This window comes from Daktulosphaira vitifoliae, unplaced genomic scaffold (genome assembly GCF_025091365.1).
Source record: "Daktulosphaira vitifoliae isolate Bord-2020 unplaced genomic scaffold, ASM2509136v1 Scaffold_3, whole genome shotgun sequence".
NCBI classification, from domain to species: domain Eukaryota; kingdom Metazoa; phylum Arthropoda; class Insecta; order Hemiptera; family Phylloxeridae; genus Daktulosphaira; species Daktulosphaira vitifoliae.
This window is the reverse complement of record NW_026099574.1, coordinates 43711899-43728060: the sequence shown is the minus strand read 5'-3', so window position 1 is coordinate 43728060 and position 16162 is coordinate 43711899. Positions and strand designations below refer to the sequence as shown.

General features: G+C 26.6%; 1 protein-coding gene across 1 annotated transcript; it reads left to right on the top strand.

Moving 5' to 3' along the window:
* LOC126901027 (uncharacterized) lies at positions 1-5908 on the top strand. The gene is made up of 8 exons (XM_050677151.1): positions 1-246; positions 2023-2098; positions 2228-2626; positions 2682-2885; positions 4750-4805; positions 4980-5250; positions 5479-5661; positions 5719-5908. Exons 2-8 carry the CDS (start codon positions 2029-2031, stop codon positions 5859-5861), a joined length of 1326 nt encoding a protein of 441 aa, XP_050533108.1. The 5' UTR covers positions 1-246; positions 2023-2028; the 3' UTR covers positions 5862-5908.
* Positions 5909-16162: the final 10254 nt, after the last annotated feature.

The window sequence follows — 16162 nt, the reverse complement described above, 5'->3', positions numbered from 1 at the left end:
TTATCTAGTTCGCTCTATTAGTAGAAATTGCAATTTTTTCAGTAATGTTTATTGATGAAGTCACAAAATGTAACACAAAGGAATTCACTGTTAGAAATATATGAAAAGAATCCCTTATTTAAATTTTCACGTTCTCCTAATGCGTATGTATAGCTAGGGCTGTGACAAATGTTGACTGTAAAGCGTTATTCATTTTGTGTTTAACCTATTGGGACTGAACTTGTGAGCTGTGTTACATTTTAGTTGGTAGGTATCATATTTAATTTAATTTTTAATATAAATAATAATAATCAAGGTTTTTATTTAACACAAATATTGTTTTAAATTTTATAACATTTGATACTAGTTATTTGCCATATAAATAATGTATAAATTAAATTTTATAAAACCTTATGAATCGTGCATTTTATATCACATTTATAAAGCAAATGTAAATAATTTCAAAATATAAAAAGTAAAGGGGAAGTCGGGCTAAGCCCAATGAAATAATAAAAGCCATGTTATAAAAATGTTTTCTTAAATAGAGTAAAATCGCTAATTTTTTAAAAAATTTTTTACTTAAAACTGCCATAACTTTTTAAAAATGACCAAATCAATATAAATATTTGTTATTGATGCATGATGTCTTTACCTATCATTTGGTATATTTTTTTTATTAATCTAACCTTTTACAGAGTGGGATTCAAAATGACAACTTTTTCAAAAAAAAATTTAATTTTTCAACTTAAATTTTGAAAGTGTACCGAAAACTCTGACATTTCTATATATATATCTTAAATTTAAGATAAAATAATATACTTTATTATGGAAAACAATAATTTCGGACTTTATTTTGTCTTTATATAGAAAATGACTTCCGAATGCTATTATTGTATGAAAATTCTCGATTTTATTTTTTACATTTTTAACTTTATACACTATTTATTGAAAAGTGTATGGAAGAATTCAATTTTTTTATGAAAAATAATATTTATATTCCTCTTTCAGTCGACATACTTTATCTCAATCAGGATACAAATAAGGAAATAGCAGATCATGTAGCTTTTGGAATAATCCACCAATTTTTTAAAATTAAACACTATCTAAAGATTTGCATTTTTTTTTATAGTGATTGTAATTACTGTCAGATATCATTATACTTGATCCAACTATGCCACGTCACTACTGTGCCGTGACCCTCCTGTGCTGGGTTTTTTTTATTAATTAAGATGTCTGTTTTCACCGTGAATACAATATAAAGTCCGAAACTTTTTTTCCATAATGAAGTATATTACATTAGCTTTAATTTAAGATATATATAAAAGTGTCAGACTTTCCGGATCAATTTCAAAAGTTTATTTGAAAAAGTTCTACTTTCTATATACATTTTTTAGATTTGACCCCTCCCCGTATATAGAGAAATGGTCCAATTTAAAAAAAAAGTATGTCGAATAAAACATGTATATAAATTCTACTTCACATAAAAAATTGTATTGATCCATACATTTTTCAATTATCTAATAGGTAAAGACATCAAGAATCCATTAAAAAAAAATTATATTGATTTGGTCATTTTTAAAAAGTTGTAGCAGTTATATGTAAAAAAAATGTAGAAAATTAGCAATTTTTAAATTTGTAATTTTTTTGGAGATTTCTTCCATTTACGGGGAATGAGTGATATTTCTTTGCATAGAAGCTAAAAGGTTACTGCAATATTAAGAAATTGGTGAATTATTCTAAAAGCGTAAATATTTATTATAAAAATGCAGTATTGTAATTTTTAGGGAAAAATTAAAAAAAATTTAATGTTGTAATTGCTTTTATGGTAAAGCACTTATTTGAAAAAAAAATCTCATATTAATTTTTGAAAATTTTCAGGAATATTATTCAAAAACCAAAAATTTATTATATAACAATTTTTGCAGTATTTCTGGTTTAAAAAACTTTTCATAGTAACCATGTATATCTTTATTAATGATGATGATTTTCACACAAAAATTAATTACGAGTTAATTTAGTAAAGCAATAATCAATAATTTTTAGTGCAAAATGGCTAACATTTTTGGAAGAATAATGAAAATTGCCAAGAAGAAACTTGGGCTAAGAAAAAAATGTAAAGGTAATTCTATCCACATTTGTACGTTTGCTAAATTTATTTTCTCTATTTATGATTAATTCTTATGTGTTATAGTCATTATAATTTTTATTTACGTTATCATATTTTTATTCTGATTTATATTTTATTTAGTCACCTCTGTAGATTGTGGATCACAAACAAATAAATTGATAGAAGATATAAACATTCAATCAAATTCTCTTCCAGAAACACATGATTTAGAGTCACAAATTAAGGAAGTTGAAGACATTACAGTTCAGGCATCTTTATTAACATCTGAGAAACTTACTCAGACTAATACGGAACTAATGTTTGATGTGTCTGAAACGCAAACAGAATTACTTAATTCATTAAATTGTGAAACACAAACAGAGGTGTCATTAGAAAATATTATTTTAAATACAAAATTATTTTATGAGCCCCTAAAATCAATTCCAAAGTTAAAAAATTATATACACACTGGTTCTCAGTGTTGTATCTTAGATACTATAAATGAACCTATAAACTCTATAAAGGAATCATCATTAAAAGGTATGTTTGATTTACAAATAAGACAACAATTTATTATTTTTAGTAATTTTTTTAGTAAATAATTTCGTTGAGGATGGAGTTATTCCTACAACAACTAATGACAGCCATGAAATGTTTGAAAGGTATGTCACAAAAGGACACTTAACCACTAAACATAAATTTGAACAGGATTCTTGTAATAATGCTAGAGTTGTTGAAGAATTTAAAAAGCATGATTTGCAGTCATGTACTTCGTTGCCTTTAGAAGCATCTATGGAAGGTATCTTAACATTAAAATTGAATGAAAATTTATTAAATTTTTAATTAATAATTCAGACATTTATATAAAGAAAAAAATTATTAATTTTTTTCATAAATTATTTAGTTCGTTATAAATCATCATTTTTAAAATAGGAATTTTTACAAATTAATAGTCATTATATGTTTTGTCACGAATAAATTTAAGGAAAAATTTTAGGAATTTATTGTTTACAAATATACCTACCCACATAGCAATGAAATATTTCTAGAATATTCCTAAAATATTTATTTTTGATATTAAAATATTTCTAGAATATAACCAGAATATATTGAAATATTCTCACAATGTTCTCAGAATATACTTTGGCAGCGAATATTACATTCTCACAATATTTTAAAGGTATATTTCTAAAATATTATAAAAAATATATTGTGACAATATTTTTAAAATGTTTTATAAATATATTAAAAAATGCAAAAAATAGATCACTATGCGGGATTTGAACCCTGTACTTCTAGCGCTTTAGACCCGTACGTGACCCATTGACCCACAGGTTGCTTCGAAAGAAATAGGATAAAAAAGACTATTTAAGGTAGTTCAAATGGTTATTTGTCTGTTAAGTAATTTTTCTTGTTTAAAAAAATTCAAAGTAAATACAATTTTATATTCAATTTAGATTAGATTCATATAATTTTTTTGAAAATCGGCGATCCCATCACCATGATTTCTCCTTGTAAGTTAGAAACTGACTATTATTGTTGATAATATAGAAATATATTCTAACTATAATAAAAAAACTTTTTAGGATTTTTAGTTTCACAGGACAATAATAAGATATAATTGCGCTGATAAAACTAAAAAAATTTTAACTCGATAGGCCTGCAAATAATAGCAACAAGGTTTTTTTTACTGTCCTTGACTTACTTAGCTTAATTGAATTAGGTTAATTAAAATTGATACTAATTAGAGAAAATGGCTGTTTACTTATTAAAGATTTAGGAATATGTATATATAATACATAAGTATTATATAACAAGATACCAATATCATCCAAAGATGTAACTAAAGGGAGAAAAGAGGATGGCTTGTGTCTCTTAAGTTACTTCAGTTGGCCAACAAGATATATATTTATAATATTAAAAAAATTATATTGATAATATATTCAACAAATATTTCAAGTTAAATATTCTATATTTATTTTAATTAATATATTTTCATAATATTTATAAGCAAATATTTAAAAAAATATTTTTTAAGCACATTGTAGAAATATTTTCGGTGTAATATACTGTATTTATTCTCTTTAATATATTATCAAAATATACATAAACAAATATTTAAAAAATTATATTGTGAGCATATTATGAAAATATTTCAATAGAATATATTTTTATTATGTTTATGAATTATTGTCACAATATTTTATTCAAAATATTTTAAAAAGTATTTTGTAAGAATATTTTGACAATATTAATATATTGAAATTGCCATGTGGGTATTGTTATAGTCTATCATATAAATAAAAATGTTGTATATAAAAGTTAAAAATGATTAAAATGAATCAATAAATTATATTTGTAAAGTTACAATTGGACATTAGTAAATATAATTGAGTATTAAAAAAAAAATAAATAATAGACTTTTATATAAAAATTTGAAAAAAGAAGTATTAGGAATTTAATATGTAAAATAACTTTTTCATTTTATATTTTAGCTGATGCGACGTATTAAATAGACACGCTAAATTTCTAGGCATTAATTATTTATAAATATTCTTATTGTTATATTTGATGATATTACAAATAGTTGTATGTAAAAGTTAACAATAATTAAAATTATATTAAAACAATAGCTAAAACATTTCTTTTTATTTATATTTTAGTTAATGTGGCGTATGATTTGTCAAATGTTAAAGTGGATCGCAATAAAAGATACTTAGTAATTAGAAATCATATATTAAATTTTTTCTTATTTAATTAATAATGAATACTTTTGTTCTTAATGTTACTCTTTTATTATCCAGAATACTTTTTCAGAGAGGATTTAGATAATTAAAGTCATAATAATAAATAATTGATAGTAATAACACTATTTTTTTTTTTTGTCTAATAGAATAAAGTTGTTGGGGACAAACCGCAAGGTGCAAAGGTCGACAATGGACTACACATATATACACTGGAAAATATTCCACAATTAAAATTAAGTGATAATTATGTATATAGCATGAGAGTGTTGTACTGTCAAGAAGATTATTTTTGCATGACTAAAGTGAAAGATGAAAAAATGATACGATCTATGGAGAAAAAAATGAATGCATATTATAAACAGACACAAGAGTGTAATTTTAAACCGCGACATGATGAGCTTTGTGCCGTTAAATATAGTAATCAACAATTATAATTAATAAAATAATAAGTAGATTAATAAACTTCATACGGATGTATGGTAGATATTTATATATGAACCCAAAGAATTAATTAGTACCTTTTTTTTCATATGAGTGCATCATAACTCATAACAATCAAACAGTGTCTTTAATAGATATATGTTACACACAAAAAAAAACATTTTACATTATTTTTCTGTTAATATCTCTAACACTTTATTTTAGGTGATGGTAGATGGTATAGAGGAGTTTGTATTGATATTGAAAATAGTGTGGATAGAAATCAATTTTATATTATTAATTTAATTGATTGGGAAGAATCGGTTTCTGTAACATCTTCTGAACTGCGTAGATTGGAAACGTTTTATATGAAACACGCGCCTTTGGCAGTTAAATGCATCATATTAGGTACCTACGAAATTATTAGTTTATCTGTTGTAAAATTAACAATTTTTTTTCATTTAGATTTCAAATTATCAAACGCTCATAAAAAAAATTTGCGTAAACTGGAGAATAATGAATATAAATGCAAAATTAATTTAAGACTTAGCCCCCGTAACTTTTTAATATCTTCAAAAACAATTCTAGACATATTACGTAATCGTTAAAATTATTGATATTTTCTTATATATTATATTTTTTTGTTCAGTAGTCAATTAATTTACTTAAATTGTGTTTAATTAAATTGTTTACTGTTTTCATTATATAATTAAAAAATAATAATATTCATTATGTTTGTTTAACATAAATTTGTATAATTAAAATGTTTTTCTATTTGACAGATTGTTTTTCTTTAATAATTAGTTTTGAGGTCATGAAAAATACAAATTAACAGAGGTACTGTAGATTAATGAAAAAACTTTGTATTTAAGGTTTACTTGGGCTAGAAGTATTATTATAATAATAAACTTAAAATATAAAAGTAGATTACTGTAATTTATTTGATAAAATTTTGAATTTTTTTATTGTTAACAAAAAAAATATTAATTAAACGTTACATTATTTTAAATTATGTAAGTTATTAATACTAATAACCAAAATTATTGCAGTACAAATAATACCATCTAAAGTAACAATATATGTTCCTTTTTTTACCTTATTGATAATAAAATCATTTAGATTATATGATCGTAGTATTATCATTATACTTGATCCAACTATGCTACGTCACCACTGTGCTGGTTTTTTTTAACATTATGTTTAACATTATTTAATATTATGAAATTGATATACCTACTTGATTAAATTATTCTTTTTTTAATTTTTCCGTACATTATGAATGACAATCAACATAAGTGGTAAATATAAATTATAATAATACTTACTATTTTAATAGCATCCAGTACGAATATCATCAATCGTACGATATGATATATTTATTGTTTACTTAATTAATTGTTACCAGAATATTTGTTTATTGCCTATATAACCATAATAATACAATGTTTTAAAATTTGAATTGTTGTATAAAAAATTGGTGCATTAATTTTGCAGGCCAATTGGGGTTGTTTATAAAGTATGTGGTTCGGTTGCCCACCTTGACCCCCCCATATGACGCCTCATTCCATGTAATCCAGTGTATTTATTCATAAGTAAAAAAACAGTTTTTATTGAAAAATATTGCATTAAACCATTTAAATTTTTATACACGTATAAGTGAAACAATATACAAATACTTTATTATTTTTTTTATTTCTCCGTATAAATTACAATATTAAATTATTGAATATCATTTTCATACTAACTTTAATAACTAGAATTAGTATATATATATATATATTTTTAAATCAAAGAACTACTAATCAGAATATAAATGAGGAAATAGGAGATCATGTAGCTTCTGGAATAATCCATTAATTTGTTAAAATTAAACATTATCTACAGATTCGCATCGAAGCGTTTCTAATGATAGTGATTTTAATCACTGCCAGATTAAATCTATACTTGTCCCAACTATGCTACGTACATAATGTGCCGTGATACCACTGTGCTATCGTTTTTTTACTTAACAACGCTCCAATTTGTTGAAAAATAAATGAATCTTCTTCTTCTTCTTCTTCCTCTCCTTAATCCCAACTACTTGGTGTCGGCCACTTTTATCCTAAACTTCCACTTGACACGATCTCCCACATTCTCTACGCTCACATTCAATAGCATCCTTCCATCTCTTTTTTGGTCTTCCTCTACCTTTTATTCCTTCAACATTCATTTCTATAACTATTCTTACAGCTTCCGATTCTTCTTTCTCATAATATGACCAAACCATCTAAGTCTATTTTCTCTTATCTTAACCACAATTGACGCTATATCTATACTCCATCTTATATGCTCATTTCTTATCCTATCTTCTCTAGTCACTCCATTTATTCATCTAAGTATTCTCATCTCTGCTACACTCATTCTCCGCTCTACTTTCTTATCAACCACCCAACACTCTCAAACATACATTATAGCTGGTCTCACTACAGTCTTGTAGAATTTACTTTTCAGCCTCATTGGAATTCTTATATCGCATAAGACACCAGATGATTCTCTCTACTTCAACCACCCGCACTTAATCCTATGTCTTACATTCTCATCAGTACCACCACACTTTTGCACAACTAAGCCTAAATACTTAAAACTCTCCACCTCTCCAATCACGTCATCACCTAATGTCATATATATATATTAACAATATATATCGGTACTCTGTCATACGCTTTCTCCAAATCTATAAATACCATACACAGCTTTTTTTTCTTTTCCCTAAACTTTTCTATTAGTTGCCTCACATAAAATAATGGCTCCATTGTTGACATAAAACCAAACTGGTTTTAAGATACCGATGTCTCATTTCTTATTCTCTTATCTATTACCTTTTCCAAAATTATCATACTATGATTCATAAACTTTATGACTCTATAATTTCCACCATTCATTTGGTATTTTCCCTTCTAATAAGATTTTATTTAAAAGTTCCTTCAACCACCTCATGCCAACACCGCCTAATATTTTCCATACCTCTATTAGCACTTCATCTGGTCCTACTGCTTTATTCTTTTTCATTGATACCTCTTTATCACTAATTAAATCTACCTACTAATTACTTCTACCCAAAAACTTTCTGTTACTCCTCCCACACTTTTTATCCTAGTACAAGTGCCATCTTACATATCCTCAATTATATTAATGTACTTTTTTGGGACTCCTTTTCTCATTAATGCCCACCTTAGAATCTCTCTCGGTACTCTATCATACGCTTTCTCCAAATCTATAAATACCATACAAAGCTTTTTCTTTTTTTCCCTAAACATTTCTATTAGTTGCCTCACACAAAATAATAGCTCCATTGTTGACTTACCAGGCATAAATCCAAACTGGTCTTTAGATACCGATGTCTCATTTCTTATTCTCTTAACTATTTCCTTTTTCCCAAATTTTCATACTATGACCTATAGGCTTTATGCCTCTAAAATTTTTACACTCCTGTATTTCACCTTTACCTTTAAATATCGGGACCAAAATACTATTACTCCATTCATTCGGAAATTTTCCTTCTAATAAGATTTTATTTAAAAATTCCTTCAACCACCTTAGGCATATCATACAACTCATCATACCTCTTTAACTTTGTCTTACTTATTTCACACTTGGTTTCTTTGCACAAGAGTTTATACACCATTTAATCTTCTCTCTTTTTGCTCTTCTGACATACTTCGAATTGCTTTTTCTTACTTTCTATGATTTTTTTAACGTCCTCATCCCACTACCAGATTTCCTTGTTTCCTTGCATTCTACTCCTACTCTCACCAACAATCTCCTTTGCAATATTCTTAACACAACTAGCAAATCTATTCCACACCTCATTTATGTCTGTTTCGACTTTCACACTGTCCTCTCTTTTACCATGTTGACAAACTCTTTTTCCTTTTCTCCTTTCAATTTCTACCTACGGATTTTCGATTTTTCTCCCGTGTTCCTTCTATTTTTGTATATTCTTTTTCCGGTACACCAAAAATCCATTACCATCAGTCTATGCTGTGTAGTTACACTCTCACCTGTTATAACTTTACAATCCTTTACTTGCTTTACACTCTCTTCCACATAAAATAATCAATCTGTTATCTATTCCTTCCACTCTTATAAGTTATATAATGTTCTTCCCACTTTCTAAAATAAGTATTAACCACAGCAAGATCATACGACACAGCGAAATCAAGGATTCTTTCTCCAGCCTCATTCTTCCCACTAAAACCATACCCTCCATGTACTCTTTAATATCCTCTCCTCTCATTACCTACATGTCCATTCATATCTTCACCTATCACTGAATCCTCATTGCCAGGTACCCCTTGCAACACCTCATCCATCTCTCTCCAAAACACTTCATTGTCTATTTCATCACATTATACTTGTGGTCCATAGGCACTTATTACATTAAGCACTTTTTCCTCGAAAATCAATTTCACGATTATAATCCTATCACTTTTCCTAACTACTTCTACTACTTTATTTTTCATCTCCTTATCCATTATTATCCCTACACTATTCTTTGTACTAGACTTACCTGAGTATTTTACTTTATAACCCTCACTTACTTCCCTAGATTTCTCTCCTTTCCACTTAGTTTTCTGTACACAACAAATGTCAACTTTTCTACTCTTTAATACTTCTACCAGTTAATATTCCAACATTCCAAGTACCTTTTCTTACTTTGTATCTATCCTCATACACGAGTTCAGTCTAGAGTTAAGTGGTGATGTCCCTACACCGTTCACACTACGAGAGTTGGGTAGACCTGTACACATGACTGGTGAAACAGCTACCGCACAAGTTGTCCGGCTGGTATCAAACACTATTCCTTAGGCCTTCGTTTTTAACTACTTTCTGTTGTCCCCGCGTACATCCGAGATGGGACAATTCGCCTACGTTTTATTCAGGTTTCCTCATAATTTTTTGACAATAATTTTTACGTCGGCTGCCGACCTGACGCAACCTCATTAGTCGCCTCTTACGACTGGCAGAGGCGCCGTGGAAGTATTCTTAGCCCCTATCTACAGGAAAATGAAAAATGAATGATTAAAAAAAAAAAACTTTATAAATAAACAACGCTATTTACATTTTATTTGGTATGATAAAATAGCTACTTTAGCATGAAAAGTTAACATTTACTAACTCTTTAAACATTTTCTAGAAATAAAGCGAACTTCAAACTTATGTTAAATTAAAATTTATAGTACATACTTTATGTTAAAAAGAATTGTGTCTATGACTGTCTTCTATGTATATATGGAGAAATTAAACAAAATATATTATTACCATTTTTCATGTTTTAATGTTTTACATCAATTTGTTCGTCAATTATTTAATGTAGTCAACACTGGCTTTGATGTTTGAAACTCGTGGTCCATTTATTAATGATGTGCAACAACATATTATTTTAAAAAGAACCGAAAAGTCGAACATAATTAATTTAAGTCTTCGCGTAATATTACGGTACTTTTGCTCGTGTCAGCGACGCAGAGTCCGTCATGATCCTTGGCCATCAAATGGTTAGCAGCGTTGATGGAGACGGTGCAGATCGGTTCGTCGAGCCCGGTTGTGTGACACATCCAGAGACAGTGGCGTAAATCCTCGACGTTGTCTTGTTGACAACGGGGATAAGACTCAACGTATCATTTGCAGCGGGATGTCGTCAGATGCGCTGCACTTATTGTCTTTTGCACCAAGGCGTATGACACGCGGTGATAGTCAAACTACCAAATGCCCACAATAGAGCGACGGCTGATAAAAATAGCGCGGATCACCGTGTACTACAAAGCGGCGCGGAATTGTGTCATGCCTATAGTTAACATCAAACAGTATAGTCATATTGGAAAGAGAGGTATGTACCTCATTTTACAAAAATAAAATTAAAAATGATTTTATGGGTTAGTTATAAATATTTCCAGGGAGAATTTTTGCAGCTTTTAATACCATTTCATAAAGTAAATTAAAAGAAAGGGGCTATTATAATTTTTAAAAAAAATTCTAGCTATCAATGGCTTATGATAAATTATAATTACAATTTCATAACTGAAATAGTAAATAACTCATGAATGTTAGAATAGTTGAATTAAGATAGATAACATTATTTTATATATATATATATATATATATATATATATTGTTCTGTTTAGAGTATCGAGACTTAATTAAAAAAATATTAATACATTATAATAAACTATGTTTAATGTATTGCATTGTATTCATAAATTAGCTTCAATGTGAAGTGTTATCTATTTTGACATAAATAATATTATACAAGTTGTTGCTGTCACTGAATAGCAAAGCCATAATATAAAAATTATTTGATATATTTATATTAAATAATTTTGAATGATGTGAACATTTAATTAAAATGACATCATAATATCTTTTACATTATTATTAATTTTTATATCAATAAAATATCTTCAGCCTAAACATACTTGTTAACTTGTTTTAATTGTATAATGAAAATTTGTTTTATTAATTATTATTATTTACATTTATTTATAATTTATAACTATCCCAATTCTGTTATATTAGCTGTTAATCCCAACACTCTGAACTATATATCATAGCTGGTCTCACTAAAGTCTTATGGAAATTACTTTTCAGCCTCATTGGTATTCTCTTATCGCATAATCACTAGACGCTTCTCTCCACTACACCCACCCACAATTAAATCTGTGTCAATACCACCGTTCTTTTGCACAATTGATCCTAAATACTTAAAACTTTCCACCCTCTTATCATGTCCTTGCTTATTGTTACTGATCTCCTCATTTCATTTACCACGTGTTTTCCTTTGTCAAACTTGTTTTATGTACTCTGTCTTGCTCCTATTTCTTCTTAATATCTTAATATTCTTAATAACTTCAAGAGCTGATCTACTCACCTCTTTATTATTTCTACCAGTTGATGCTGGGTAAGCATGTACACATGACTGGTAAAACATTTACCACATAAGATGCCAGGCATGCATCAAACACTTTATTCTTTAGGCATTTTTCGTCTCGAACTACTTTCTTTCTTCTCATCAATTGTTCCGCGAACATCCCATTTTGGACAATCCGTCTAAGTTCTATTCAGGATTCCTCATACTTTTTGAAAAAATTTTACAGCGCCTGTCAAATTAACACAATCTCGTTAGTCACCTTTTACGACTGCAGAAAGGCCGTGGAAGTATCCTTATCCCCTCTCCACAAGTACAATTTTATTCTAATAAAATATATATTATAGTTTAATTTAAATAAATATTACATGATTTTGATTTTATATAATATATAGTAAACTGATTGTTTGATCTTAATCAAATGACTCTTATAAAAAATATCTAGAAATGATAAACGAGGCCATGTAAATGAGAGAAACGCAAAAAAAATTAAAAATCAGTAATTTTCCAAAATTTTTTTTTTTTAGTGTTATGAATTTTTTGAAAATGAATAAATCAACAAACCATTTTTTATTGATATCTCAGATTTTTACCCACTATTTGGTGTATTTTGGAAATTTTGACCCTTTACTTGTCCACGAGGTGGGATTTCAAAATGACAAGTTTTTCACAAAAAATTTACTTTTTCACCTGAATTTTTGAAAATGTTCCGGATATATTGACACTTATATATATTTTAAATATACATTAAAAGAAATCTTATATTATACTATAATTTGTAAAAAATTAGACCGTTGGGCTTGCCTAGATTGTGAAAATCACTGATGTTTTCAAAAATATACTATTTTTATGAATAAATATTTGATTTTATATTCTATAATATTCATAGCTATATTCCATATAGTATATTCTATAGTAATCAACTAATTAGCAAAAATATCAAAAATATCAAAAAGAGTGGTGATAGAAAAAATATAGTTATAGATTTATAATCACTAAGAAAAATTGTAAGATCCATTGTGAACCATTTGTTCATAATTAACAACAAAATATTTTTTGAAAAGTTTTGTGGTCCATCTTAAACCCTTCTTTTAATCAGATTTTATATTGAATTTTTAAGTCTCTTAATTGATTAAAAATTTATACATTTTATTAAACATCTAACTTTTCTAATATCTTTTTTCTAAGTTAAACTTTATTTTACTATATATTTATTGAATAAAATGTTAAAATATAATTTTTTTCGGGTTGTGATTTCGAGGATTTGATGAGAAGATGAAGTATATAGAAAAACAAAGTATTGCTTGAAAATTTATTAATATACATTTTTTTTTCGCATTATCAGCCCATTAAGAGTCATAAAGAGTCCTTTAAAGAAAGAGATTCTTAATAATTTATAATCCGTACTCGTGGTTAGTCCGTCGCCGGAAAGTGGGATGGTGACTCCAATTACCAAACTGATCTCTCAAATGAAGCCGCCCGTGACCGAGTTTCGATCCCGAGGCAGTGCGCGTTAAACACTGCAGCGTTACCGACAATGTTATACCGTTCCACAAGTATAAATATAATAATAATTTAAAATTGAAATTATAGTGATTCATTATCACAGTTTAAGTATCAAATATGAGACTTTTGCAAGGGAGTTTTTATTTGTATTGACCACACAGGTAATCCACTTAAAAATTGAACTAGGATGGTTAAATTCGTACAATCGTTATCAATTTTATTTATTAAAATAATATTCCATTTTTTAGATCACTTAATTTTTTTGATTTCCCACTTTATATATGTACTCGTTGTACATAACCTTATAAATATTTCTTCTAAAACAATCTGTACGTAAATTTGTGATACCACAATATAGTTGGTAGAGTCATTATGGATATATCAAATTAAAAATAACAAAATTTTTACATCTACGTATTATTATAATATCAATCGACTATTTTTTAAAAAAATTATAAAACATATTACGTTACGTGAAAAAAAATTACAAGAAGAAATATTATATATGCTCACTAAGATGGATCAAAAAATGTCATTTTTGAAATTTTAATGAAAACCATTTTAACTTTATTATATATACATTAAAATAAACATTTTGTGAAGGTTTGAGATTTTTAAAAAAAAATTTTACTGGTCCATCAACGTGTTTTTAGTAATTTCATTCAAATCTCCCTTAAAAACAAAAAACGGCCTCTATTATTCAATTTATAGTCAAAAATTATGAATAATATATCAAAATAGTTTGGTTTTACTGTAGTATACAAATTTTTTAGTTTTAAAATTTCAAGTTACAAATTGATAGTGTGGATATCATAATTAGTGTTACTATAAGGTATCTTGCTAGTAGGTCTCAAGTAAGCTTAAAATGTTTTTAATATATTTTTTTATGCAGTTTGGGTGATATTTACGTATATTATAAGTAGGAAAAATATTATTCAATAATTATAAACTTACACTTTTTTTAAAAAATAAAGTTTAAGCTAAAATATATGATATTTTTGAAAATTTTTTTATGAAAGGTTAATCAATAAATACTTTTCAATAATTTTGTTTTATCAAACAATTCATTTATACTAAATATAATAAAAACAACATAAGAGTACAATTTCATATTATGATAATATTATATATCAGTATAAATTTCACTAATAGTTATTAATCTGATATTAATTTTTGAGAATTTTTGGAATATTATTTAAAAATCAAAAAGTTTATCATATAGAAATTGTACTAGTATTTCTGGTTTGAAAATATTTTTCATAGCAACTATGTATATATTTATAAATGATGATGATTTTCATACAAAAATCAGTTACGAGTTAATTAAGTAAAGTAATAATCAATAATTTTTAGTACAAAATGGCTAAAATTTTTGGACGAATAATGAGAATTGCCAAGAAGAAATTTGGCTTAAGAAAAAAATCCAAAGGTAATTCTATGCACATTTGAATGTTTGCTAAATTTATTTCCTCTATTTATGATTAATTCTTACGTGTTATTCTAATTTTGATTTAAGTTATCATTGATTTTTATTTTATTTAGTCATCTCAGTAGATTGTGGATCACAAACTAATACAATGGCTGAAGAAATATTCGCTCCAATAAAATCCGTTACAGAAATAAATATTTTAGAGTCACGGATTAAGGAAGTAGAAGATATAGCAGTTCAGACGTCTCTATTAACCTCTGACAAACTCACTCAGACAAATAATAAACTTATGTATAATGTGTCTGAGACACAAACAGAAATGTCGTTGTTTAATTCGTTAAGTTGTGAAACACAAACTGACGTCTCAATAGAAAATCTTATTTTAAATACAAAATCTTTGGACGAGCCTCATAATTCAAATTCAAAATTAATAAATTATATGCACACTGTTTCTCAGTGTTGCCTTTTATCTACTAAAAATGAGCCTCTTTTAAAAGGTATGTTTAATTTAACCACTGAAGGTAAATTTGAACAAGATTCTAATAAAAATATCACATTAGTTAATGAATTTAGAGAGCATGATTTGCAGTCATGTACTTCGTTGCCCTTAGAAACATCTATAAAAGGTATGATTACTTTAAAATTGAATGAACATTTTTTAATTTTTTAATTAGTAATTTAAAAATTTATGTTAAGAAAACAATTTTTTCATTTTTCTTTTTTTGTTGTGACCACAATTATTTATTTTTTCATATAGCTTGCTATAAATCATAATTTTTAAAATAGGAATTTCTGTTTTAAATTTTTATACATAATTTTATGTTGTTTTTAATTTGTGTAATATTAACTGTAAACAAAATCGTTAACTTTACTTTAATTTTGACTACTTTAAAGTCATTATATGTTTAGTCATGAAGAAATTTAAATATACGTGCTTAATTTCTAGGACTTTGTTCTTTATAAATATTTTTATTATATAGGTTAAAATAATTAGTTAAAATGAATTTAAAAATTACATTTGTAAAATTTAAATTGGATATTAGCAACAATAATTGAGTATAAAAAAAAAAAAA